Source organism: Lutjanus erythropterus, chromosome 20 (genome assembly GCF_056507025.1).
Source record: "Lutjanus erythropterus isolate fLutEry1 chromosome 20, fLutEry1.hap2, whole genome shotgun sequence".
Classification (NCBI taxonomy): Eukaryota; Metazoa; Chordata; class Actinopteri; order Lutjaniformes; family Lutjanidae; genus Lutjanus; species Lutjanus erythropterus.
Window position 1 is genome coordinate 1,709,101 of NC_139336.1, and position 24,770 is coordinate 1,733,870.

The 24,770-nt window shown below is 42.4% G+C and overlaps 1 protein-coding gene across 7 annotated transcripts in view; it reads right to left on the minus strand.

Annotated features, from left to right (window-relative positions):
- The window catches only part of ythdc2 (YTH domain containing 2), a 37,170-nt gene that overhangs the window by 7,555 nt on the left and 4,845 nt on the right, over positions 1 to 24,770 (minus strand). For 3 of the 7 annotated variants that reach the window (XM_084745736.1, XM_084745733.1, XM_084745735.1), the window contains exons 5-25: positions 23,443 to 23,639; positions 22,945 to 23,159; positions 22,185 to 22,351; positions 20,668 to 20,770; positions 20,114 to 20,270; positions 19,302 to 19,409; positions 19,053 to 19,201; positions 18,656 to 18,791; positions 17,839 to 17,965; positions 16,043 to 16,108; positions 14,500 to 14,678; positions 14,251 to 14,347; positions 12,128 to 12,215; positions 11,828 to 11,908; positions 11,640 to 11,722; positions 11,358 to 11,463; positions 9,515 to 9,634; positions 9,111 to 9,383; positions 4,020 to 4,146; positions 3,523 to 3,728; positions 870 to 1,068 (exon numbers count right to left, since the gene is read on the minus strand). In XM_084745736.1, coding sequence (XP_084601862.1) covers positions 870 to 1,068; positions 3,523 to 3,728; positions 4,020 to 4,146; positions 9,111 to 9,383; positions 9,515 to 9,634; positions 11,358 to 11,463; positions 11,640 to 11,722; positions 11,828 to 11,908; positions 12,128 to 12,215; positions 14,251 to 14,347; positions 14,500 to 14,678; positions 16,043 to 16,108; positions 17,839 to 17,965; positions 18,656 to 18,791; positions 19,053 to 19,201; positions 19,302 to 19,409; positions 20,114 to 20,270; positions 20,668 to 20,770; positions 22,185 to 22,351; positions 22,945 to 23,159; positions 23,443 to 23,639 — 2,984 coding nt within the window. The remainder of the gene's footprint in view (positions 1 to 869; positions 1,069 to 3,522; positions 3,729 to 4,019; positions 4,147 to 9,110; positions 9,384 to 9,514; positions 9,635 to 11,357; positions 11,464 to 11,639; positions 11,723 to 11,827; positions 11,909 to 12,127; positions 12,216 to 14,250; positions 14,348 to 14,499; positions 14,679 to 16,042; positions 16,109 to 17,838; positions 17,966 to 18,655; positions 18,792 to 19,052; positions 19,202 to 19,301; positions 19,410 to 20,113; positions 20,271 to 20,667; positions 20,771 to 22,184; positions 22,352 to 22,944; positions 23,160 to 23,442; positions 23,640 to 24,770) is intronic. The other 4 variants (XM_084745740.1, XM_084745739.1, XM_084745738.1 and 1 more) reach the window with 3 other exon arrangements.

Consider the following 24,770-nt stretch of genomic DNA (forward strand, 5'->3'; position numbering starts at 1 on the left):
AGACTGACATGAAATACATTGTGATAAGTGATTTTAACTACGGACAAGATGTGATTTGGAATTTGAGAAGGCTAGATCCTTGCTTGTGTTATGCCTTGTGTCTCAGGAGTATGTCTAGCAGGGCTGTGCCTTGTCACCAAAAAGTTTGTGGACAAACAAATGGAGATGGAGAGCTTTTTGTGGACTATGTACAGTCTGAACTCTCTAGCAGTGTTAGATTAGGGGTCAGTAAAGGTCAAGAGCTCAGTATCACCAGGAATCACAATAAATACATAACAATCTAGTTAATACTCAAAATACTGTGTTTTGCTGTGAACAAGGGTTTTATACTGACAGAAAGGAATCACTTGATCCATTTTGTTAGCATGATAAAAAAAATCACATTTAAATGAAGCTTAGCATTCACAACTCTCTCTCTTACTCTCTTTCCTGCTTATTCTCAAACAGCTTATAGGTGTTTCAGTTAATCAACCAGATGCAGTCGCTGTCTCCATCAGCCAATCATCTTGTTGCCGACAAACTTCAAAATTTGTTCTCTTTTCTGCTGTCGTCAGCTGTCGTTTCAGTGTGGAATCATTGTGACCCTCCACCCCATTCAACTCAAGTTCTTCTAATTCGCAGGGCCCAGCTCATCAGAAGTGCAGTCCCCATCACATCCAGATCTTCAGCCATCCCTTCACCACCACCACTGTCTAGACTCCATTGGAGGGTTTCCTACATTAATTGTGGCTTCACTACCCACTTAATCGCCAAAGACTTTCAACATTTCTCATCCAGATTGTGCACATGTCAATTAGATTTATTTCATACACTCAAAATGAAGTCTATCCTGATTGAACTGAAATAATTTTACAAACACATTTTTTAACCTTTTTTACCAGTAGCTTTCTGTACAGCAGGCTCCTGCAGGGCAGAGCTGGGTAGTTTGGCACAGCCTCCAAATACGGCCACAGTGAGGGGAGTCACCATGGAGCAGCAGCGGACACTGGCCATTCTGTGGCCTCGGCTCATCTCATCATAGATCAACCAGTCTGTGGGAAGCGTCTGGGTCGATTTGGCAAGGCTGTTCTAAACAGCAAAAACACACAATCACAATAAGCAAAGTGTCTCTCTGATATTATAAATCCTGTACAAAATGTATGTCAGGTTAAAAACTTAACACTTCCTCCATCTGTTTCAGATAAAAAGCCTCTCCAGCAGAATCCCTTCATTTCCCTTCAAGTTTTTTTAAATCATAAAACAACTGTAACAAGAGCTGAGTTTCATCTATTTCTGTATCCTAAACAGACTGCACCTAGCTATTATTTGAAAACTGTCCATTTTTTAAGTACCAGATCTTGCTTGGAAATTTATGGAATGTTTGAAAAAATGGTTCTTGATCAGTCTGTCTAAAAAAAAAACACATTTCAAAGAACTAATGGACCATAGCTTGGATATGAAGGAAAAATGGGAACTGGAGCACTATAATTTTAGATAAAAATCTATCATGCAGAGAGGGACATAAAATAATTAATTGCCCCACTTGGGGCAAAAGACAGGAGGTTTCTCAGGACTCCTCTTATCACATCAAAATCCGTGGCACCACAGATCAGTGCCGGAGGGGCTGCAGCCTGATAGGAGACCATACACACATCTTTTGGGACTGCCCAAATATTCTAGAATATTGGCAGAATATACCAAAATAAATTTAAAAAATGTTTAGATATGTAATTCCCCTTATAACCATGTTACTTCATATTGGGAATATTACCAGAAGATATAGACAATAACAACCAGATATGACTACTGAGAGTCCTTTTAATTGCCAAGATGATGATCATAGACTCCTGTCTGAGGCTGCAGCTACTCTCATTAACACAATGGAGGGAGGAGATTAATGATGTTTATTACATGGAAAACTTAATGCAAGGTTAAAATTAAAAACTGATATATATATTTTAACTAAATGGTCCCCAATAACTTTTTTCAAATGATCAATTTGATATTGTATTTTTTCCTGTCGATGTATCTGTTTTCTCTGGGCCCATGGATGAAAAGCATTATTCATTCCTACCTACTGAAACATGTGTGGACACTGAGGGGACGCCTCCTAAAGACATTTATGACCTTGTTGAGTCCTTGAACATTCGTATGTACTGTAAGACTCTAACTGTTAAAGGGGAAAAAAAAGTTCCAAAAGAAACACACTTCCACTCAGCTTGAAAGTAAAAAAAATCGGCGTAATATCTGTGTAATAATGGTTACATGGGGATCCATGTGTACAGGTGGCTGAAATTAATTTTGCTAATTTCATTACAACACCCTGCTGCCTTGAGAATATACAGTCTGTACAACAAATTTCTCTGCAAGAGGAAAGCAGGTTTTTTATCCTGGATGGAGAAAACAAACTGAATGACTGCTTCCAGAAGTCATCTGCAGACACCAGACAAGCTGTCCAGGTGACTTCACCCACCTTTCTCCCTGTATGGGGTTCTAAATGGGGTTCCTCCTGAAGAGTTGAGGTTCTACCAAGAACCAATAGCTTCTACAGAACCCCTTTTTTGGTCAAGCATTCTTGTAAGAATGTTTATGAACTCTTTTGCATCCAGAGAACGTTTTTGGGATGGAATAGTTTGGTCAAGGGTTCTTTTGACCATAAGATAAAAGAGTTCTGGGTGGGTTCTGGACAAAAAAAACCCTTGGAATATAGATGGGTTCTTGGTAAAACCCCCTGAGATATAATATAAATATAAAATATAAACATAAAGGGGTTCTAGGTAGAATCCCCTGGGTGGGTCTTGTTTGCACCCTTAGAGGTGGAAAGGTTCTGGACAGAACGCCCAGAGAGGTTTTTTGAATTCCTTGAATTTCTTTTCTCAGGGCTTCTTTGTAATATAATATGAAAGGTTCTCAGTAGAACCCCCTGAGTGGGCTCTGTATAAAATCCTTGGATTATATATGGATTCTTGGTGGTACCCCTCAGTGGGTTGTTATAAGCACCCTTGGACAAGAAGGTGGAACTCCCAGAGACCGTTCTGGGTGAATCTATTACACTAAAGAAGGGTTATTCTTTAGAACTTCTTATATAGTGTTCTGGGTAGAACCTTTCACAGATGATCCTAGGTACAACTCTTTATACTGAATTACAGGCAGAGCCCTCTGAAAGGGGTCCAAGTGGAACCCTTATAAAAGGTTCTACCAGGAAAAAGGGGTTCGCCAATGGGGACAAGCCAAAGAACGCTTTATGGTTCTAGTAAGCACCTTTATTTCTAAGAGTATAGAAGGTAGACAAACATTTCTGTAATTGTATTTTTCAAAAAGCTAAATATAAGATGACACCTGCTGAATTTGATATATTTGTGTCTTTTCTTTCTCTACAAAAAAGATTTTAGAACATACTGGTTCATAATATTTGTGATAACTAATCATGGATCCTGCACAGCTGTGAAGGTCTGTCAGGGTCAGTGGATACAAGGTGAGTTAGTAATAAGACAACAATGAAAAGACAGAATAACATGTCAGTAAAATGATTTGTTTTCCAACCTCCTTGATGTGGGACTGGCTGAGGACAGATGTAGGATGAAAGTGGACCTTCTTCTCCCTGCTACTGGAAAGCAGGGACGTCTCCTGATTGACATGGACCAGGTTTGGATACATGCCAGCCACCAGGGCTGCCTTCACTACAGCCCAGTTCTCAGAGTTCAGATTCACATCACGGATATCACTGCCCCCTCGAGCCCGCACAAAACCTGCAGGACAATCAGACTGTGTCAAACTTCAAGTCTTCATTCATTCAACAAAGAAATATTCAAATTAGAAATGGCCCGGTCAACTGTTCAACTTAGATACGAGTTACTACTGACTTTCAGTGAATGCAGACTTCCATGTTTGCATTAATGTACTACAGGAATTTGATCATTATTGTGAAGGATTCTGAGACTTTGTAGCAGCTTTAATGTTGAGCTGCTACATTATGTTGAGCCATACCACACACACTTGGAATTGGACTATAAAGGAATATAAATCAAAGTGGGACTGACCAAGAGCACGGAGCTGTCCCAGTAACTGTGTCCTCATGCCGAGTATCATGTCCATGGTGGCCTGAGACAGGAAGTTCTTCTCACAGAAGGACCTCTCCCAGCTGTCAGTGCGGGCCTTCTGCCATGCCTGACAGCACACAGGAGACACATGAGGGAAACACTTATAGCATGTTAGCTGTCAACTAGCATGTGGGACATGTGGCCTAATATCTGTCTTGCAATAACTGTCACAGAGTATATTGATAACACTAAATATAAAGATAATATATTACCAAACCAGAACATAATAATTCCTTCCCCAAATTTTTTTTTTTTGCTGTAAATTGTTAATTAATTATGTCAAGTTTGAACTTTGAGCTTTGAGATACTCTGGTTAAAATGGATGGGAATAAGACTATTTATTCATTTAACACAGTACTGCAGCCGGCAGATGCAAAACTAAATAATCGATCCATGCAACTGCACACTTAAGTGTGTTTTTACCACTGACAGAAAGAATCCCAACAGACAGACCTTTTTGTAAAGAGTAAGATCCATTGTCTTTAATCAGATACAGCTGCTATATTGCTCTGTTCAAAGTGACCAGACTCTAGGTGAAGAGTCGCTCCCCCCCTATTTTTTAGATTGGCAGTGGGAGTTGTTTTTCTTTTGTTTGATTGATAATTTGAGGGCCGCGTAAGGCTCGCTTACCAGGAGTGCTTTCGCTCTTGAGTAAGCGTTTGTCAGTGAGGAGCTATGTTGGGGTCGTGAGGACAGACCTGGTGAGGGGGAGGAGGAGGCTTCCACCCATGCTTCCGACACCTGTTCTCAGCGGTCAGGCAGTGGGTCCAGGGCGGGCTCAGAGGCTGCCCCGGCCATTGTTAAGCCGCTGGTCCATATGGCGCTGGCACGCTTGGGCTTGGATGAGGCTCCAGCAGTGGGAGCCCAGACCAGCGCATTCTTTAGGCGGGTCCCGCCGCAGGCTGTTTTTTCAGTGCCGCCTTCTCAGCCATACATTGAGGAGCTGCATAAATGTTGGTCAGACCCCAAAACCTTCTCTCACCACACGTCAGACGGCAGGGCCATGGCTTCCATGCAGGATGCCAGCAGTCACGGCCTGGGCAAGATGCCAGCCATGGAGCAGTCTGTTGCCTCCTTTATTGTTTCCCCTGATGAGGTCCTTAGACAGGATGCCCGCTGTCCCAGGCCACAGTGTTGCGTCACGGATGACTATTTGGTCAAGTGTTATGATACGGCAGCACGCATGGGCGTATTGGGAACTCCCTTTCCCACCTAGTACTGGCCCTATCCCAGTCCCTGCAATCCTCTGGCGTGGATGCTTCCGTCCAGAGCCTTAGTGATACTTCTCTGCAGGCGTTCGCCCTTATGACTAGGGAGCTTCTGTCTACACTTACACTGACTCGCCGCCAGGTCTGGCTTGCACAGTCTCCCCTGTCAGAGCCAGGCCGGCGGGCCCTCCGCACTCTTCCTGTAGTTCCGGGGGAGTTGTTTGGCCCAGCGGCACAGCAGGTCTTGGAGCGGGGATTCCAGGCAACCCAGGCTCGGCAGCAGTTTGCTAGCCTTCAGGGTCCTGCACCCCTGCTTAGGCAGTGGCCTTCTCAGGGGTACGGTTCCGGTCGCCCCCGACTCCCAGCCCAGCGGCTTTCCACGGACCTCTCAGACCCTTGAGCGGTCCGATCACCATCGCCGTGCTCCCACACAGCACCTCAGGCACAGAGGGGTCGGGGGTCGAGTTATCATCCCCTCAGGGTGCCAAAGGGCTGGGGCAGTAAGCCCCGAGGGCCCGGGCCGGTTGTCGGACACTTCACCCAGCAGCACCTCAGCTTGTGGGGAAGCTGCGCAGACCCTTGGGTGGTGGCCACGCTTTCCCGAGGGTACAGTCTTCAGTTCCGATGCCGGCCCCCAGTTTGCAATGGGATCAAGTTGACCACGGTCAACGATCCCGCAAAGGCGCAGGCATTGAGGCAAGAGATAGCCACCCTCCTGGAGAAGGATGCCATCGAAGGAGTAGATCTGCAGACACAGCAAGGTGGGTTCTACTCAGCTTATTTTCTGATTCCAAAAAAGAGGGTCAGTTTTTCCCTATACTGGACTTACGAGGGCTCAACAAACTTCTGAAAGTGTTGCCCTTCCACATGCTGCGCACGGCAGACGTGCTCCAAGCTGTGACACAGGACAGTTGGTTCACGTCAGTCGATTTGAAGGACGCGTATTTTCACATTCCCATAGCACGACATCACAGGCAGTATCTGCGCTTCGCATACGAGGGCAGGGCCTATCAATTCAAGGTGCTCCCATTCGGTCTTCCCTTGCCCCACAGGTCTTCACGAGGTGTATGTGGGCAGCGCTGGCCCCGTTGTAGGCCAAGGGCATGCAGATACTCCTGTATTTGGACGACTGGCTGATCTGTGCTCCATCCCAGGTGGGGGCGGAGCAGGATACAGCAGCCCTTCTTCGTCATGTGACGCAGTTGGGTCTTACAGTCAATTATGCCAAGAGTTGTCTCACACCCAGTCAGACAATAGTTTTCCTTGGTCTGACTCTGGACTCCCGCCAAATGCTTGTCTCCCCTGCCCCATGGCGGGTGGAGGCTATACTTGGGTTCCTCCGCTGTTTTCGGCTGAACAGAATGCTGAAATATGGCCTTTTTCTCAGGCTGCTGGGTATGCTGACGTCGGTGGTGTCGGTAGTGCCGCTAGGTCTCCTGTTCTTGCGGCCCCTCCAAGTATGGACCATTGGCCTCCATTTAGATCCACGGTTGCACAGGTCCAGGAGGGTCAAGGTGTCCAGCTGCTGCCTCCTTGCGTTACGTCAATGGAGAAGCAGGGCATATCTGATCAGGGGCATCTCCCTGGGTTTGATCCCCTCTCGTCCCGAAGTGGTGTCGACCGATGCTTCTGCCTTGGGGTGGGGGGTAGTCTGGCAGCACAGGGCGGTGAGGGGGCTCTGGACTGCACAGCAGAGGGCGGAGCACATAAATGTATTGGGGCTCTGCGCTGTACACTTGGCACTCCGCAAATTCCTCCCATATTTGAGGCACAGGCATGTTCTGGTGCGGTCCGACAACAAGTCGGCTGTCTACCATATCAATGGTCAGGGGGGCACCAGGTCGGTCATGTCACTGCGGGTGGCGCAGCAGCTTCTTGTGTGGGCTCACCCTTGCCTTGCCAGTCTCAGGGCCATGTACTTGCCAGGGCCACAGAATGTGGTGGCGGACTTTCTCTCCCGTCAGAGATCTCCCTCAGGGGAGTGGAGACTCCACCCAGAGGTGGTGGAGGAAATATGGTGCAGGTATGGGAGAGCAGGGGTGGATCTTTTTGCCTCAGAGACCACGACACACTGCCCCCTTTGGTTCTCACTGATGGAGGAGACGAGTCCGTTGGGACAGGATGCCCTGGCACACCCGTGGCAGGATTGCCTACTCTATGCCTTTCCACCATTTCCACTGATAGCAATGACTCTAGACAGGGTGCAGCAGGACAACCACAGACTCCTGTTGGTTGCCCCAAATTGGCCCGGGAGGCCCTGGTTTCTGCTGATGTACAGGCTCCTGGATGGGGTTCCATGGTCCCTGCCCGGGAGGCAGGACCTGCTCTCGCAACTGAGGGGCTGCATCTGGCATCCAGGCCTGGAGCGCCAGCAGCAATGGGTTTGGCCCCTGAGGGGCCTGACCCACTCCTAGAGGCTTGCGACCAGGCCGTAGTCCGGACCATTATGGACTCCAGAGCACCTTCCACCAGGGCACTTTACGTTAACAGATGGAAGATTTTTTCGGAATGGTATAGCGTTCAAGGAGTGGCTCCTGTGAGCGCCTCTGTCCCATTTATACTGCGTTTCTTGCAGTCCTTGCTGGATAGGAAGCTTTCCCCCTCCACCTTGAAGGTCTATGTGGCTACAATTTCAGCCAGACATGGCAGAGTGGGTGGCCAAACTGTGGGGTCTCACACACTGGTGACCCGCTTTCTTAGAGGGGCCCAGCAGCAGAACCCCTCGCAGATCACCAGGGTTCCTTCATGGGACCTGCCTCTGGTGCTGGAAGCCCTTCGTTCCCCCCCCCTTTGAGCCTCTGGAGCAGGCAGAGCTGAAATTCTTATCAGCGAAAGTCACTTTCCTTCTGGCAATGGCGTCAGCGAAGCGTGTGGGGGAGCTTCATGCCTTATCAGTAAGTGTCACCTTTATGCGCTGGAGCTCGGACGGCACAGGGGTGACCCTTTGGCCAAATCCGTCCTTCTTCCCAAAGAGGTTGATGCCTGCTCACTGTAATCAGGTCAAAGGGGCTGCTCTTGCCTCTTCATGTTCAGGGCCATTCCACCAGGAGTGTCTCTACTTCCTGGGCAGCGCTGCGAGGGGTGCCTCTCAGTGAGATTTGCGCTGCAGCCACCTGGGCTACACCGTGCACCTTTGCCCGTTTTAACAGGGTCAACGTTGCCGTTCCCCATGCAGTGGCGGTGGCTATCCTTCATGAACCCGCTGTCTGTCCTCAGTAAGGTGGGATTCCTCATGACTACATTGGTAGTAGTCATCCAGTGTTAAGCACTGCCTCTGGCGGTCAGGAAGAATGAAATAGAACGAGAGTTACGTATGTAACTGCGGTTCTATGAATTCTGGATGACCGCCAGAGTTGTCTGTCACTTGGAATCTGGCGAGAAGATTCTGTAGGGACGTTCTCCTTGATGACGGGGACGTATATACTCTACGTCCCAGGTCACATGTGACTTTGTTGACATTAAATTCTCGACCTGCACGAGCGCGAGACAGATAATATTCAGTGTTAAGCACTGCCTCTAGCGGTCATCCAGAATTCATAGAACTGCAGTTACATACGTAACTCTCGATTTCTATTTTTATTTGTTTTATTTTACACAACATCCCAGCATTTTTAGAACTGGATTTGCAGTCTGTATTTCATAGTGAAAACACACAAACATTATTTTGGTTGGTAGAAACACTGAATGTTTTTTTATTCTTTCCTGACTTGTTAATCATTTTGTGACTTCCTAATACCCAGGTTGGGAGTATCCCTTTACATCCCTCCTCAAATCAAGCCCTTCCTATATTAAACCAAAACACGTTACATGGAGCCCTGCTTACCTGGAAGGCCCTGAGCAGGGCCATGTGGTCACTGAAGCTGCTGGAGGTGAAGCGTTTGCGGCAGTGTAGAGCAGCTCTCTTCTGAGAGCCCTGGGCGGGGAGGACGAAAGGGTCACGATAGGCCAGTGTACAGGCAATGGTTAGAATGGGATCCAGACACTTGAGCACCACAGCGCACAGCACCATCTTGCCCAGGTGGGGCTCCACAGGTAGATCAGCCAGGTGGTAGCCCAGATCAGTCAGGTCTTCATACTGGTCCATAGCATCTATTGTCTGAAGATAAAGGTCAAGTCAATACAAGCTCAATGACTTACTGCTGGAATACTGTTTGTAGATGAGTAGGCTGTCTGTGTGTGTAGACAGAGATCAGAATTAAGTGAGAATACAGTAATATTTGTTGGTACCTTTAGCATCTGCACAGCATTCTTGATGGCGTGTGCAGGAGGAGGTTGTGGGGCTTTGGACAAGAAGTCAGCGACTGGACAGGAGGAAGGAGCCAGCAGTTTGGTCTGCAGACACAGTTCCTAAGACACACAACATGACATATTATCACTACAATGTGCTATTACTAAGACTAAAGCATTTTAAGGAACGCAATGTAGGTAGAAATCAAGATTTACTTCAGTCTAATAGAATCCTAAAAAATACAAATTACTCTGACAATGACAGCTGTCATTGTTCTTTCTCCTTCTATTGTGTTCTGACTTTCAAGCCAGGCAGACCCAGGCAGGGCCCCAACATAATGCTCAAGGACGCTAAAGTTTAGTGGTTCATCATAATGGCTTACACACACTGACCACCTGTGCTTACAGATGATATGCAAAATGTAACTCTGTGGGCTCTATCTTAATTGATCAAGCGCAACAACCAGCACAAGTAGAAGTTCCCGGGAGCACAGACTGCAGCTATTTGGATTTATGTAGGAGCAGCAGTGCAAACTGTAAAATAGATGATTGAAGTTAAATATAAATAAGAGGGCACAGTGACAAATCAACACACTTAACAAATCACATCAATGCTCTTATTGCTATGAAACAGTTGGATCGCAACAATGGGGCCAGCCCAACAAACGCAGTTGTCCATGACTGACTGGGTAGCTGAGTAGCATTGGTGGGTCCAGCCTAGTAGGTGTTTCCCCTATGGAAAACCGATCATCATTCACTTTAACTGTTTGGGAGATTGTACAACACTGTGTTTCTGTGAAACTGCAGCAGTGTTTGGTGGATTAAAAAAATAATAACCCCACCTTTAATCAACGTGAGGGTGACTATATAATGACTGAATTTTCATTTTTGGGTGAACTATCCCTTGGATATTATTGGAGGGTCCGTGAGCTCTCTCCAAAACTGAGATTGGAACCCCGCCCAAACTAACAACTAGTTTGACAGAAGACATCATCCAGAGTGAGTCTATACGCAAGACAAAGAAAAACACGAGACATCCATAATTACTTATGGTTCAGTCACAACTAAAATATGTTTTCTTTCAAATCAAACATCCCAAGATATGATTGAAAGACATAGCTAAACCATATGATATGCTACTTAGGTATACTTTAACAGAAAATTGCAGATGAGCATATCTAGGAATTCTTATTATAGACTGTACCACGGATTACCCCTGTAATTTAAGGGCCACGTTTTCACACATTGACCATACACAGTCCAACCATATACCAGGTTTTGATCTAGCTGTAGGCTAATCTAGTAATGAAAACACAATGATTTTTATTTACAAGGGATTATATAGTAGCTAAACCATATGATATGCTACTTAGGTATACTTTAACAGAAAATTGCAGATGAGCATTTAATATCTAGGAATTCTTATTATAGACTGTACCACGGATTACCCCTGTAATTTAAGGGCCACGTTTTCACATATTGACCATACACAGTCCAACCATATACCAGGTTTTGATCTAGCTGTAGGCTAATCTAGTAACGAAAACACAATGATTTTTATTTACAAGGGATTATATAGTAACGAAAACATACATATGGATATTATATTCCATTCTGCCAATAACCCCCCCTGTATCCTATAGCCTGGACCTGTAAGTTTATTTGTCTTTAGATTAATATTATTGTGGCATGTGGCATAAACAGGGTCCAGTAATTTTTTTGTAACAGTAATAGATTTTTAAAAGTACAGAAATGATTTATCATCTTATTTGAACCTATAAAGAAAGAAAAATAAAACTTTGCTTGATGTAGGATGAAAGTTAAAGTGTGCATGTGTCACTACCTGCAGTGGCATCCGCAGCAGCTGTGGAACCTGGAATTCCAGCATATTGCTGAACCTGAGTTGACTGAAGAGGTGGAAGCAAATCCCTGGTCTGCACCGCCCAGCTCTGTGGGGATGCAACATTCAAACACAACATTTATATCAGTGGCTAAACACTGGTATTAACAGCAACAGAGACTTCCACATTTAGTTACTAGCATAGAATATGAGGAGAGATGGAGGATTTCAGATTCGATATCTGTTGAGGAGATTAAACATTCAGAATATGGACACTGTTGTTACCTTCCCTTCCTTTGCAGAGCGCTGGCTTTCGAGATCCAAACTGTCTTCAACATGGATACATGACTGAGAGTATCAAAGGACTTCTACAACAGGAAAAGACACTTGTTAGTTAATTACTAATCATTAACTGACAAATCTATTGTATCAAACTGACAAATCATTGTAAATGTCTTCAGCAGTGACTGTACCTCTTTGACCTTTCCTGAGTCAATGACGAAGACCACATCGTTGATGGTGATGCTCGTCTCAGCAATGTTGGTAGAAAGAATCTAAAAGAAAAAAGTAATAATAAGTCATAATCTAATCTGATAGTGAGTGAATTTCCATTCAAGGAGAAACCCATACTACTGACGTATGGAAGAAAGAAACAGTTCTCATCATCTATATTCTATTTTGGCATCAGGGTCACAAGGTTACTATGAATGTGGTCTGTGAGACGACATGTTGATGACATAAAGTCACTGACAGCAGTGACGTCAGACACTCACTATCTTCCTGATACCAGGTGGAGAGGTCTTCATGGCTTTCTTCTGATCCAGAGTCTGCATGTCTGAGTGTAGTGTGAACACCTGGTACCTGACAGACGACACACCTCTGTCAGAGACATCATATGCTGCTCATGTTAAAAAATATCTACTATATGTCTGTATTGTTAAAGGTAAGACAAATCCAGGCCTGAGTCTAGATCAAGGGTGGGCAATTATTTTTCCTAGGGGGCCACATGAGAAGACCTGATTGTTGCCGGGGGCCGCAGAAATTTTTGTCACACTGTACCTCAATTTTATGACTAAGATTAAATATAGAAAACATACTGTACACTTACTCTTAGTCTTCAGCATTTATTATATTGAAAATCATTCCAAACAGCATCTTATTAAGAACATTAAATTATGCAGGAGTCTTTGAAAATACTGTGCAGGTAATCTAAAGCATCACACCAGGGATGCTACAACCCATCCTGTATACATGTTTTATCTTTGGCAAGAACTGCATAACAGCCAGGTTTATGAGAACAGGAGTACTTTTGTTTTGTTTTTTGAATGATTCAGTGTGGATGTTAATGCCAAAAAAACAAAAATCTTGACAAAAAAAAAACATTTTCTACACAGCAACATGTTCGTTGCAAACTAAACACACAGCTTTATTGCTGACCTCTGTGAAAAAATACTTAACAGTCCATGACTTATTAAACACTCGACATTCAGCATCAACCTCACGCTTTAGTGCTCATTTGGTGACTCCAGTGTATTCCTCCATCAACTGTGTTCCATGAACAAAATGAAAATCCCCATACGCTCAACCTGCTGTGGGCGTGTCTCAATTGCCTCAGCAGAAGATGCAGCGACCGCAAACATCACTCATGTCGATCAATTGTGACAGGAGGAAGCGCACTCGGACCACACAAGCATTTCAAAATAAAAGCCAATTTAGATCATTTCATTCATCTCTTTAGCCTCCAAAGTAAAATGGCATGGTTTGTCTTCGACCTTGCGGGATGGATAGAACCATCATGCGGGCCGGATCCGGCCCGTGGGCCGTACAATGCCCAGGTCTGGTCTAGATCTACAAGATTTTTTCATTATCTATTTTAAAGGGATAGTTTGAATTATTTGTAGTGTGGCTGTATTAGAATATTTTCAACTCTTTCCCTTGCTGTCAGACCGCCTTTCCCACAACTTTGACAAAAACAGTCATTTTACCTTGCAGAGCATGGGAGTTGCTGGTCCACCGCTGCCTCGATTGGTTAGTTCTGTTTGTTATTGTGTGATTTGGGGATTTTAAAAGGGTCAATCAGATTCCCAGAAGTCACAAAATAACATAAACAAACTAATAGATTGATATGTGGCTTATAAAACTTGTGTCAAGAGCCATCTACTGTAGGTAACACACTGACTATGGAGAGGTATCTCATACAACCACACTTCAAATAACCTGAACTAAAAACACACCTCTAATGCCATATGGCTTTAAATGAATGCGACATATCACCCATTCTTGAAATTTGGGACAAATCATGTCCTACTAAAAAGACTTAAAAAATATTAATACCAATACCAATTTTTTGGTAAAAATGTATTCTTTAAGGATTTCTATATATGATATATTGGTCCCAGACAAGAATTCACAACTTAAAAATTTAGAATGTGTTAAAAGCCTTCAAAATGTGAGACTAAAAATACCTACTGATAACATAGATAGAAAAATGTGCTATTTTAATCATCTGTTTAAAAATATATTTTTCAAGAAAATGTTGGCCTGTTAAGGTTCTATTTTTTGACAAACTCATTAAATAATATTGCTATCAAGTGTGTCTCAACCACAACATGTCAAATCTGTAGCCTTCCTAAAAGCTAAATAAGAATTATGGTTTAAAAATGTGAATTCTGATTAACATTAAGAGAACTCTGAGACACTTTAAAAATTAAAATGGCTGCTCACTGCGACTCTGCCGTGAAATGAAGAAATGTAACATTGTCAACTCTGTAAGACATCAACTGTCAGATTTTCTAAATTCTCAAGAATGAGTGATACATCAAAAGCATACTATATTATAAATACTGGGTGGTGTTTAAATATATTCCATTCTTCTTATGTGCAGTATACATTTCACCTCTCAGAGTGCCTGGAGAATCTCTTATCATCATACAGGATACGGTCCCTGAGTGCCACTATTTCATCGTATCCAGGAAGAAAAATCAGGACAGCACCTGAAAACCAACAGATAAAAGCTCACCCATATTCCTTGAAATCTGCTGTAATTAAGAGCCTTGTTTACAGCAGGTAGAGTTAGTAGTGTGAATCTTCTGTGGTAGCCTTGAAATACACTCCTAAATAAGCAGCCAGATGTGCTGATGCTCACCTTCATTGGTGGTGGAGCAGATGTTATGCAGCAGATCCATGATGAGGTCCAGGTCCACAAACTCATCATCAAAGCTGTGGTGGTAGAGCTTGAGCAGCTCCTGCTCCTCGGCGCTCAGCTCTGCACCACCACACTGCACCGGTGTGGACTCATTCAGGCTGCTCACCTCTCCCAAAGGACTGCACAGGGACAGGAAGGCAGGAGTGAGCTGACCAGGAGTCCAACACATTCATCAGTTCATAAACCTGCTACAACATTCAGGTTCAGGTTCAGGCTACTTTATTTGTTTCAGGTAGATCAGATTTGCAGTGAAAGAGAGACTGGGCATCCATCTTGACACATTTATGAACATGATAAAAGTTCTCAAATGGGCTTTTCACACTGCATATTCTTAGTCCTGGGTTATCCTTAACCTGGGTTAATTTAGCCCCTTTTCAAGACTAAGCTAAGATAAGCACAGAGCTATATGATTCACACTGTACTACTCCTTTCTTTTCAGGGCTAACCCTACTCTGGAGCAGGACCAGCTAGCTCTAGGGTAAAGTCAGTTAGCCCACTTTGGAATGTTCCAGGATTGTGCCAGTGTGAAAGCTTTCTTAGCCTTGGGCTAACAGTTCCCTTAGCTTCGGGCTAAGTGCAGTGTGAAAAGCCCTAAAGGCTTCAAGAGCTTGATAAAACTGAGAAACAACAATAAAAAAGCATTCAAATAAATAAATAAATAAACAGAATAGAAATAAAAAGAAAGAATTAAGATAAAATGAATGCAAGCTAAAATTAATCAATCTATCTATATCGCTTTGTTCTGCACCTTGGGACTATGAACCTCCATTCCAAAGGAAGAAGCTGGAATTCACTGTGCAAAGGGTGGGGCTGTAACTGCCTGGAGTGCAGTGACTCTGGGTCAAGCTGTGACTCTCCACTCAACCCACTAGACCAATTTGATTCAAGGAGCGTTTGTTTTTCAGAGAGTTTACAAACCATGACAACAAAGAAAACAATCAAATTGATTCAATAAAAGCATTGTAAAATAAAGTCATTATGGTTTTGTCAGTGTGGACAGTTTCCTCAAACAAAACAAATACTGGTGCCCCTTTTTGTACACAGCTTCACAGTTTTCTTCAAAGTTCATATAAGTCTCTTTAGGAACAGAACAAAACTTATTCGGGAGGGGGTAAGGGGTGAACATTTCACCATTAATAACAACAATAACAGTTTAGGCATAAAGAAATTTAAATGACCGAATTTAAATCTTCTGAATGGAATGATTATTTCAATAAAGCCCCCAGATGTGCATGACAGAAAAAGGAAAATTTATTTCAAATTTATAGTAAACATAAGAGAATGATGCATCTGACACACTGACAACTTTCGATTAACAACAACTTTTCAGATCCTCCTCCTCCACTCCCACTCCACTGAAATTTCCATACAGTACCTCAGAGTACCTGCATAGAGCCAGAGCTGTTACAGCACAAAGTAAAACACTGTTTCATGACACATTACATAGCTATGTTTTGTGCACTGAGGTCAACATTACACTCACATGGAGGATTTGAGTAGATCCATCGCATCTGTCTGTTGGAAGTGTTTGGCGAAGTCCAAGGCTGTCCTGAAATCAGATGAAAACACTGTTGCTTAATGTATTCAAAGCATTCACATCATGTGTCCTGGAGCTGGAAGGACTATTTGAAAAACAAGACAGAACAATGTAATAGGTGCAGGTTAAGAAATGGAAAATAGAGCGGCTTCTGTGTATTTGGTTTATTTTTATTTTTTTTCTAAGGAGGACTAAGGATTTTGTGTTGTTTATGAATTGAGTATGGACTCTTAAATTCATCTTCTTGTGGTTTCATTTATTGAAAAATCAGTGCCTCTGTTCTTGGTTAAATACATTTGTTACTTTCTGAAAAACAAAGCGGTGTATTTGTCTCTTTTGCTGAACATGTTTACTTATTTCAAGGTTGTATGAGCATTTCCATTAATACACATTTAAGGCTTACACCCGTTGTATTGCAGTGTTTCCCCTATAGTGTATTTGGCAGGGTGCCCCGCCCTCCCAACAGACGCCCCGCCCTGCCAACTGGACGCCCACACAGAAATTCAAGTTGTAGATTTTTTTTTTTTATTATATTATTTAATTTATATTTTAAAAGGGCCTATAACATGTGTTCTTTTTATCAAATAAAAAAAGCTAACTCTAATTTGTGCGATTTCAGAGTCGGATGCGTTGCTATCGTTTCATTACATTCATTACAGTGCATTTCTCCTCTCCTCTGTGACGGGCGGGTCTCCCCCCCCTCGCTCCTCTCTCACAGCACACACCGATGCACCGGTACAGACACACCCACCCACACTCAGAGAGCGGAGGAGAGAGAGCTTCAGACCGTTAAGGTAAAAAAACACCAACAAACAAACAAAAATTGTAAATGGACGACCGGAAGTTCCCCAAGTCTTTGCAAAATATCGGCGTTTTTTAAACGAACTGGCGGACTGCGGCCAGTGTTAGCCAAAATGAGAGCATCTCTCCCAGCCCCGACCACAGCGCTCCTTAATCTCCTGCCCCTGATAACGTCGCCACGACTAGACCCAAACGCAACTGTTCCAGCCCTCCCACTGAAGCACGCAGTAAAAAGCTGCAGATGGGTCACCACCGTCAGTCTGGCTTTGATCCAGCATGGCTGTCAGACTGTAGATAGTCCGCATGGCTGTACAAGAGCGAACTTGGTGAGTGAATTGATTAATGAAGATGGATGGATGGATGGATGGATGGCAGCACGGCGCCACGATTTTAATTTTGGGTGGGTCATGGTAACTTCGGTTGGGCCTTTTAATTACAAAAGTTAACACTGTTTCCAACTGATAATCTCACTTTAACAAAATCATACTGTGGACGGCGACTAGCACTTCCAGTTGATTATGACACTTTTAAAATCTTTTGAACAGTTTAAGTCTGCAGTTTATATTTATTTCAAATGGCACAGGATATCTCCTTATCTATGTTTTCACTATGGATCATGTAGATCAGTATATCAGTTCATTAAGAAAATTGTCATTTCATTCCTTTTAATGCATTTTCATTTGATCTGGCTGGATTACTCTTTAAATTGATTGTAAGGAAAGCAAAAAAGCTAGGGGAAACACTGTATTGGCATTTGTACATGTATTTTGCGTGTGTTTGTGTGTGTGTGTGTGTGTGTGACTTGACCATTTTTGTCAACTTATTGCCTGGTCAGCACCCAAAAAACAAAGTAACAACTAAATAAAATAAATCAATAAAATTACAATAAACAAAAATAAAACAACAGTTGCAAAACAAAAGCCATCACAAGATGGTCCTACCATCCATTGGATGCCTTTACGTTGATGTCTGCTCCCATGCTGAGCAGCTGCTCCATCTGTGTGAGGAACCCTCGACCTGCTGCCACCATCAGAGGTGTGGAGCCAGTCTCACTGTGCCTGTAGTCCACTGGATAAAAGAATACATGTTTGAGAAAACAGTGAGAGACTTCATATTTTAATACATCCTCATATTATGTTCAGTTAAAGGAACACTTAAACATTTTGGGAAATATAGTCAGATTTTTCTTGCGGAGAGTTAGAGAAAAAGATTGATACCACTCTCATGTCTGTATAGTGAATATGAAGCTAGAACCAGGAGAGAATTAGCCTAGCTTAGCATTAAAGACTGGAAGCATGGGGAAACAGATAGCCTGGCTCTGTCCAAAATTCAAGAATACACATACTAACACCTCTAAAGCTCACTAATTTATTGTCTTGTTTATTAGTCAGTATAAAAATCAATGGTATGAGACCGATTGTGGTTTTATGGAGAGTTATTTGCTACCAGTAGTTAAAGGTGGATAATATGGGTATCTATGGATATCCTCTATTGCAATATATGTTATCTCATATCATGGTATTAGTAGAGTATATCATTATATAGTAAATTTTCTGGGAATTCAGTTGAAAAACTGTTGATGGATAAAAAAAAAAAACAAATGTCCAAGAATGTCAAATGAATTATATATCTGACAAATAAAGGCACCTCGTCACATTGATGAAAGAGAGTTTTAAAATTCTACATTTTAAAACACTCCCAAGTAAACAAGGAACGATTCCAGGAAGATGAAGAAGAGCTCAGTCCTGAGAGTCATACCGTTAACCCCTTCATAGAGGATAAGGTTGAAGAGCTGAATGAAAGCATCCTGGTCTTCACTGAGGAAAATGCTGGAAATGCAGGAGTCCATCTCTTTCAGCAGCCACGGCTCCAGCTGCTCTGTTCCATTCTCATTCTGTGACACAAAACCACACAAAGCTTGTACGTGGTGCAGAGCATAAACAGGCAGCTCTCACAAAACACATCAACATTCATAATGAAGCTTCAGAAACCTCCTCCCTGACACCTTTGTGATGTTGGACTAGGGGGTAGCTGTGTATGCCAATCATGGATCATCGCAAAAAGAGTGAGTGTGTGTGTGTGTGTGTGTGTGTGTGCGTGTGTGTGTGTGTGTGTGTGTGTGTGTGTGTGTGTTTGCATGTGTATGTGTGTTTACCGGCTTGTTGAAGGTGCTGTCCCCGCTGTCCAGTGTGTTGCTGTCCTGATGGAAGCCTGGCGTGGACACAGGGTTCCTCTGTTCCTCCTCCACAGAACTGGTCTCCACAGCCTTACACCACTCCAGCAAACGTTTCTGCTTCTTCTCCTCTGAGGACCACAGTGCGTGACACACACAGAGGACAGTAAGACAATTCATCTCTTTTTCATTAAGCCTGACTCAGTGGACCACTTAATAAAAGCTGCATACTTCTCTGTGTCTCCTCCTTGTATTTCTTCATGTCCTTTTTGTTGAAGCCCGTCAGCCTCAGAATGTCCTCCAGAAAGAGTTCCTTTACTTCAAACTGTCTTCCTTTGACTAAAAATAAAAAATGTATTAAATTAATAAATAAATAATAATAAAATCAACATCTCATTCCATATTCGGAACACTGAAGTTAAATTGTTTCAGTTAATAATAACCCATCTTTAAATTTATGGTATTTAAATGTAATGTATTAAAGTAACACTCTCCCTCCAACATTTACCAGTCTATTAACATTAATAATAATTCATGGTACAGGTCGTGGTATGTCATATTTGCACTTCCTGGACTGTCTTATGTCCTTTTGTTTACCTGTGTACCTTTGAACCCTGGGCCCTTTTTGCTCAGTTTTTATTCCATTATTTCAGGATAAGTTCAGCTACGTACTTACTACACATTGTAGGGTCATTTGAATGTAAAAGAAAACCTTTATGCAATTTAAAATATTTTACTTTTATGCCTGTATGCTGTATTCATATGGTTTCAATGCACCACACATGTTTGCATATGAATTTATAGAAGGGTGTGTTACTATTGTAATGATATAAAAACATGTTTATGGACCATTCTGAGCCTTAGTAATGTAAAAAAAAACAAAGTGTTGCCATTTCACGTTTACATAAGAGCTGTTTTCATAACTGTCACATAGCAGTCAACTAGCTGACAAACATGCAAACAGCACTGAAGTAGTGTCATGTGGTTGCAGTAACATCTGCTATGAGCATTAATGTGATGAACACAGAGTTAGTTGGACTTACGCTTGATAATAGGGCAGGAGCCAAAGTACTGAAGGAAAAGGTCAACATCCAGAGCTGCACTGGACAGGATCAGTTTGAGTGTGGGGATCTTCTGAAGCACATCCCGCATTTTAGTGAGCAGGAAGTCAGTCAGACCATCACGCTCGTGCACCTCATCCTGTTCAAACACAGCAAGTCACTTTAACATGATGCCTTTTTTTCAGTGAGTTCAAAATAAAAGTCAGTGTTGGAACTGATAAAGGTTTGAGCTGAAACACCTTTGAAGAGAAATGAAACAGCCACTGAAAATCTTGTTTCCGCTACGCTAACCTCCAGTTTTTTAAGATTTCAAATTGCTGAAGTGATGTACAGGTGGACTCAAGGACCTGGTGATATTACTGCTGGGTGTGGTTACACACCTTTCAACCAGACAGAGCAGCAAAACACTCCTCTTCGGCCTAGTCTTAAGTTCCTCTTTAAAGAACAATCCCAACTTCAAATGTATATTTCATAAAGCAGGATGGCAGACTTTTCTGACACTGTACATCCTTTAAAACTGTAGTCATGATGCTCACCACAATTACGTGTGTGACAGTTGTCAGGCTGGCATCTCCAGCCATCAACGTCCTGAGGAACACTCCACTGGTGCAAAAGGTTAGCAGTGTCTTGGGGGAGACCCTGAGGTTTCAAAGTTACAACAGTCAAGTTGACATTAAGCAGTACAATTGTTTTCTACAAGCTCCCAAATGTTACACAGAAAAGATGATCAGAAATGCTCATTTTGCTAAATGAAACTAGTTGGTTTGGGTGGGAGCAGGTCCATGCCTCAACTACACCTCTAATCACCCGTCAAGAGCTCTTTTAAGATGTGAAACACATAACATTGCTGGTTTCATTAATAGCACTACGGGTAAGAGGAAAAAAATATATTTTTGATTTTGGAGTGAACTGCCCCTTTAAATCAGTCCCAGGCCAACCTAGATTTGCCAATCCAAAGCTATATGCATGGAAAAGGTACACATACACAAACTGTTCATAGCCTGATTCAACTGTACTTTTGGTTGAGGTTGTTAAGAAAAGCAAACAAGAACACAGTTTACTGATTCAATCTACTACATTTCAAATGGATGTATTAAAGGGATAGTTCAAACAAAAATAATGATTTAGCCATTATCTACTCATCCTCACGGCAACTGAAGGTCAGATTTAGTTTTTCAGTCACAAAACTCTACTGGAGTTCCACAGGAAAACAGCGTTACAGAATAAAAATATAAAATGCCTCCATTCTGCTCATCTGGTGTAATCCAAGTCTCCGAAAGCCCCAACATGCCAAGTTGACTAAAAAACTGTTATTTATACCATGTTTTTAGCCTGAATCTTCACTGCAGATACTTAGCTTGGAGCCTCGTTCAAATGCATGTGCATGCTGTCTGAGTTGTGTGTGTGTGTGTGTGTGTGTGTGTGTGTGTGTGTGTGTGTGTGTGTGTTTGAAAACAACTGGTCACCATTCACTTCAATTGTTTGGGAGATTCTGCAACGCTGTTTTCCTGTGAAACTGCAGCAGAGTAGTCCGCAAAACACTGCATATATCTATAAATAATTGAGTGTGTGTGAGTGATACAATTAAATATTAGTTCTATTAGTTAAATTTCACAAATCAAACATTTCTGAACTTCTATTTAATCAAAATACATTCAGTTTTCAAACCATGCATAAAGATTCAGAAAGTGGAATTTGATGTGTCTTCCCTTAGCAAATATTGAAGAGTGAAAGCATCTGATCATTTTACTAGACGACAGTTTAATTAGAAACTAGAGAAAAATTACTATACGCCTATTTGTAGGATATAAATAAACATATATGTCTAGTATGTGTAGAAAACATATTTACTAATGGTGAGCATTCTCCCTAAACATCTTTTAAGTGTACTGAGCTGAAACTAGCTTTTTTATTTTACTGGAATCTAAATCAAGTGCATTTACTGATCGGCAGCTACCGTGGGCCCTCCTTGAATGCAATTAGTTGCTTTAAGTGTAGATTATTAACACGAGTGTGTTTTTCTATCAAGGAAAAAGGCTCTGGTCTAATGTACCTGCTCTCTAGTCTGATGTGGTAACCAACAGTCTGGCCCACACTCTCTCCTCTCTCAGCTGCCACTCTCTCAGCCACAGCGATGGCAGCCAGGCGTCTGGGCTGAGTGCAGAAGATCCTGCAGGGCTCATTGTTCCTGTTGCATTCATCCAGTAGGAACTGTGGGATCTGGACAACACACAGTAACACAGAGTTCAACTCTATCTTTACCACACATACTGCAGAAGACTTATCCACTATCAAAAGATTTATTCCCTCCACAATGTGATATTTCATAAACATAAAGTGCTAATTAAACCAATTTCCAAGATCTTGCTATTTTGTTTTAGTGTCACAATACGGAAAATGGTTGACTCAGTTAAATTATACTGCCTGTCATACACAGGGGCTTACTGGCAGCCTAGTGTATTTAAAAAATTCAAGACTAACAAAGACAAGACCGAGAGAGTGTATTAGGATGTTGGTATTTGCTAATTAGAACTAAACACAAAGTCCAGCTGAGGCTGATGGGAATGTCACTGGTTTTGAAAGTATTTGGTGATAAATAAAGTGTTGACCTGCTGATGGTGGTAGCTGGTCAGAGGCTCACTAAAATAATTACAATTTAACCTGACAGGAATATGAGTGTATGTACCAAGTTTCATGTCGCTCCATCCAAATGTTGCTGAAATATTTAACTGAAAACTAAAATGTCAACCTGATGTTAGAGGAAAAGTCAGTGGATCCTAGTGTTGGACTGTCTGTCTGTGAGAAGGACTCACCTGTGTAGTTTTCCCAGAGCCGGTCTCTCCCACCACCAGCACCACCCTGTTCTCTCTGATAAGCTGGATGATCTCCGCCTGTCGTTCGTGCACAGGCAGGGAGCATCGAAAACTGTCCAGTTCGGATGGATTCCTCCTCCGAGGCACCATAGGTATGCCATTGTTTAAGCGCCCGCTTGTCCGATTCTTGTCACAACTGTTGTCTGAGAGAAGAGCTGCAGAATATTACATGAGCCTGTACAACACACACTCAGGTGTTTTCCTTTTTCCAAAGCAGTGGCACAGAATGATGCTTTGGATTGGTTGGTGTCCTGACATTACAAACTGAACTATGTGCATTTCATCACTACTGAAAAACAGTGTGAAAGAGTGAACAACAGAACTAGAAGGACATGAAGGATAACCACCTCTCATTTTGTTGTACAACCCTGTGTTATAGAATGATTAATAAATTAATCTTGTACTTGTACTATTTAAGACACAGACAGTGACACTCACGATGCTCTGCAGCTACAGACATGCCACTTTTGTTGTTGGGCTGCAGGTCTATACGTTCCCTATTGCTGACGGGAAACCTCTGGAGCAGGCTCCGGATGAAATACAATGAATTGTGGGAGGGAGTGAGGGGCATGGTAGGCTGAGGTTTGTCTGAACCATCCTTCTTCCTGATGGTGAGGAAGCGATCAGATCCTTTTCTGAAAAAGAATGAGAGGAATTTCTTCTATTAACATATGGCTGTGTTTATCGAGAGCCAACAACTGTTGCTGTAAATGGTCCAAAAATCTCAGAATGGTTTTATGTTTAAATTACTTTTGTTCCTATTGAAAACTTAAAACTTGACTCTTATAAAAGCTGCACTCAAGGAAATTACTGAGATGTTTTTTTTACTCATTAAAAATGTTTGACTGTTTCCTCAACACTGGTAACTATAACACAGAGATTATGGATAATAAAATGATGGATGGCCTAATGTGGGACGAATTAATGAGATTCAATCATTTTTTGCTTAATCTGTTAAAAAAAAAAAAAAAGTTCTTTAGAAAACAATCAGAAGACAAAAAGGTTCTCAATAGATCAGAAGACACCCTTGCAATATAAAAGGGTTTCTCCGTAGAACCACTTGGGTGGGTTCTAGTTGAAATCCTAGGAATATAAATAGGTTCTTGGTAGAACCACCTGGGCAGGTTTGAAATGAAACCCTATGACCCCCTGAGCCGGTTCTAGAAGTGGTTACTTTTTAATGTACCCCGGGTTTTAACTGATTTGGAGATAACTGCATTTTCCCAATATGCACCATGGGCTTGGAATAAACTGCAGGAAGATTTTAGATTAGAAACACTCATATCAATTGATAAATTTAAGGGCATTGTAAAGAATGTGGTGATGGAGACATGTTTGTTTTTCCTGAGAGCCCCACTATGTTTTCATAGTTGTTGTTTAATTGTGGATTTTTTGTTTAATATGTTGTATTTGGTACATTTTAATATGTTGTGATTGGCTGCTACCTTGGCCAGGTGATTCTGAATCTCAGTGGGACTTCCTGGTTAAATAAAAGTTAAATAAATAAATAGATAGATACAAGGAACCCACGGAATATAAAAAGGTGTCTCGATAAAACCCTGCTCTTTTTAGTACCCTTAAGTGGAAATGTTCTGAGTATAACCCCCAGAGAGGGTTCTGTGAGGAACCATTATATCTTGGAATGTTTCTCTGTAGAACTTCTCATATATGTCTTTTACACCAACGTGGAACCAGCCCGGGCTCTGATTCAAGCACCTACCTTATTTCACTTGCTCCACTCTGATTCACAAGATAGCACCAAGTTT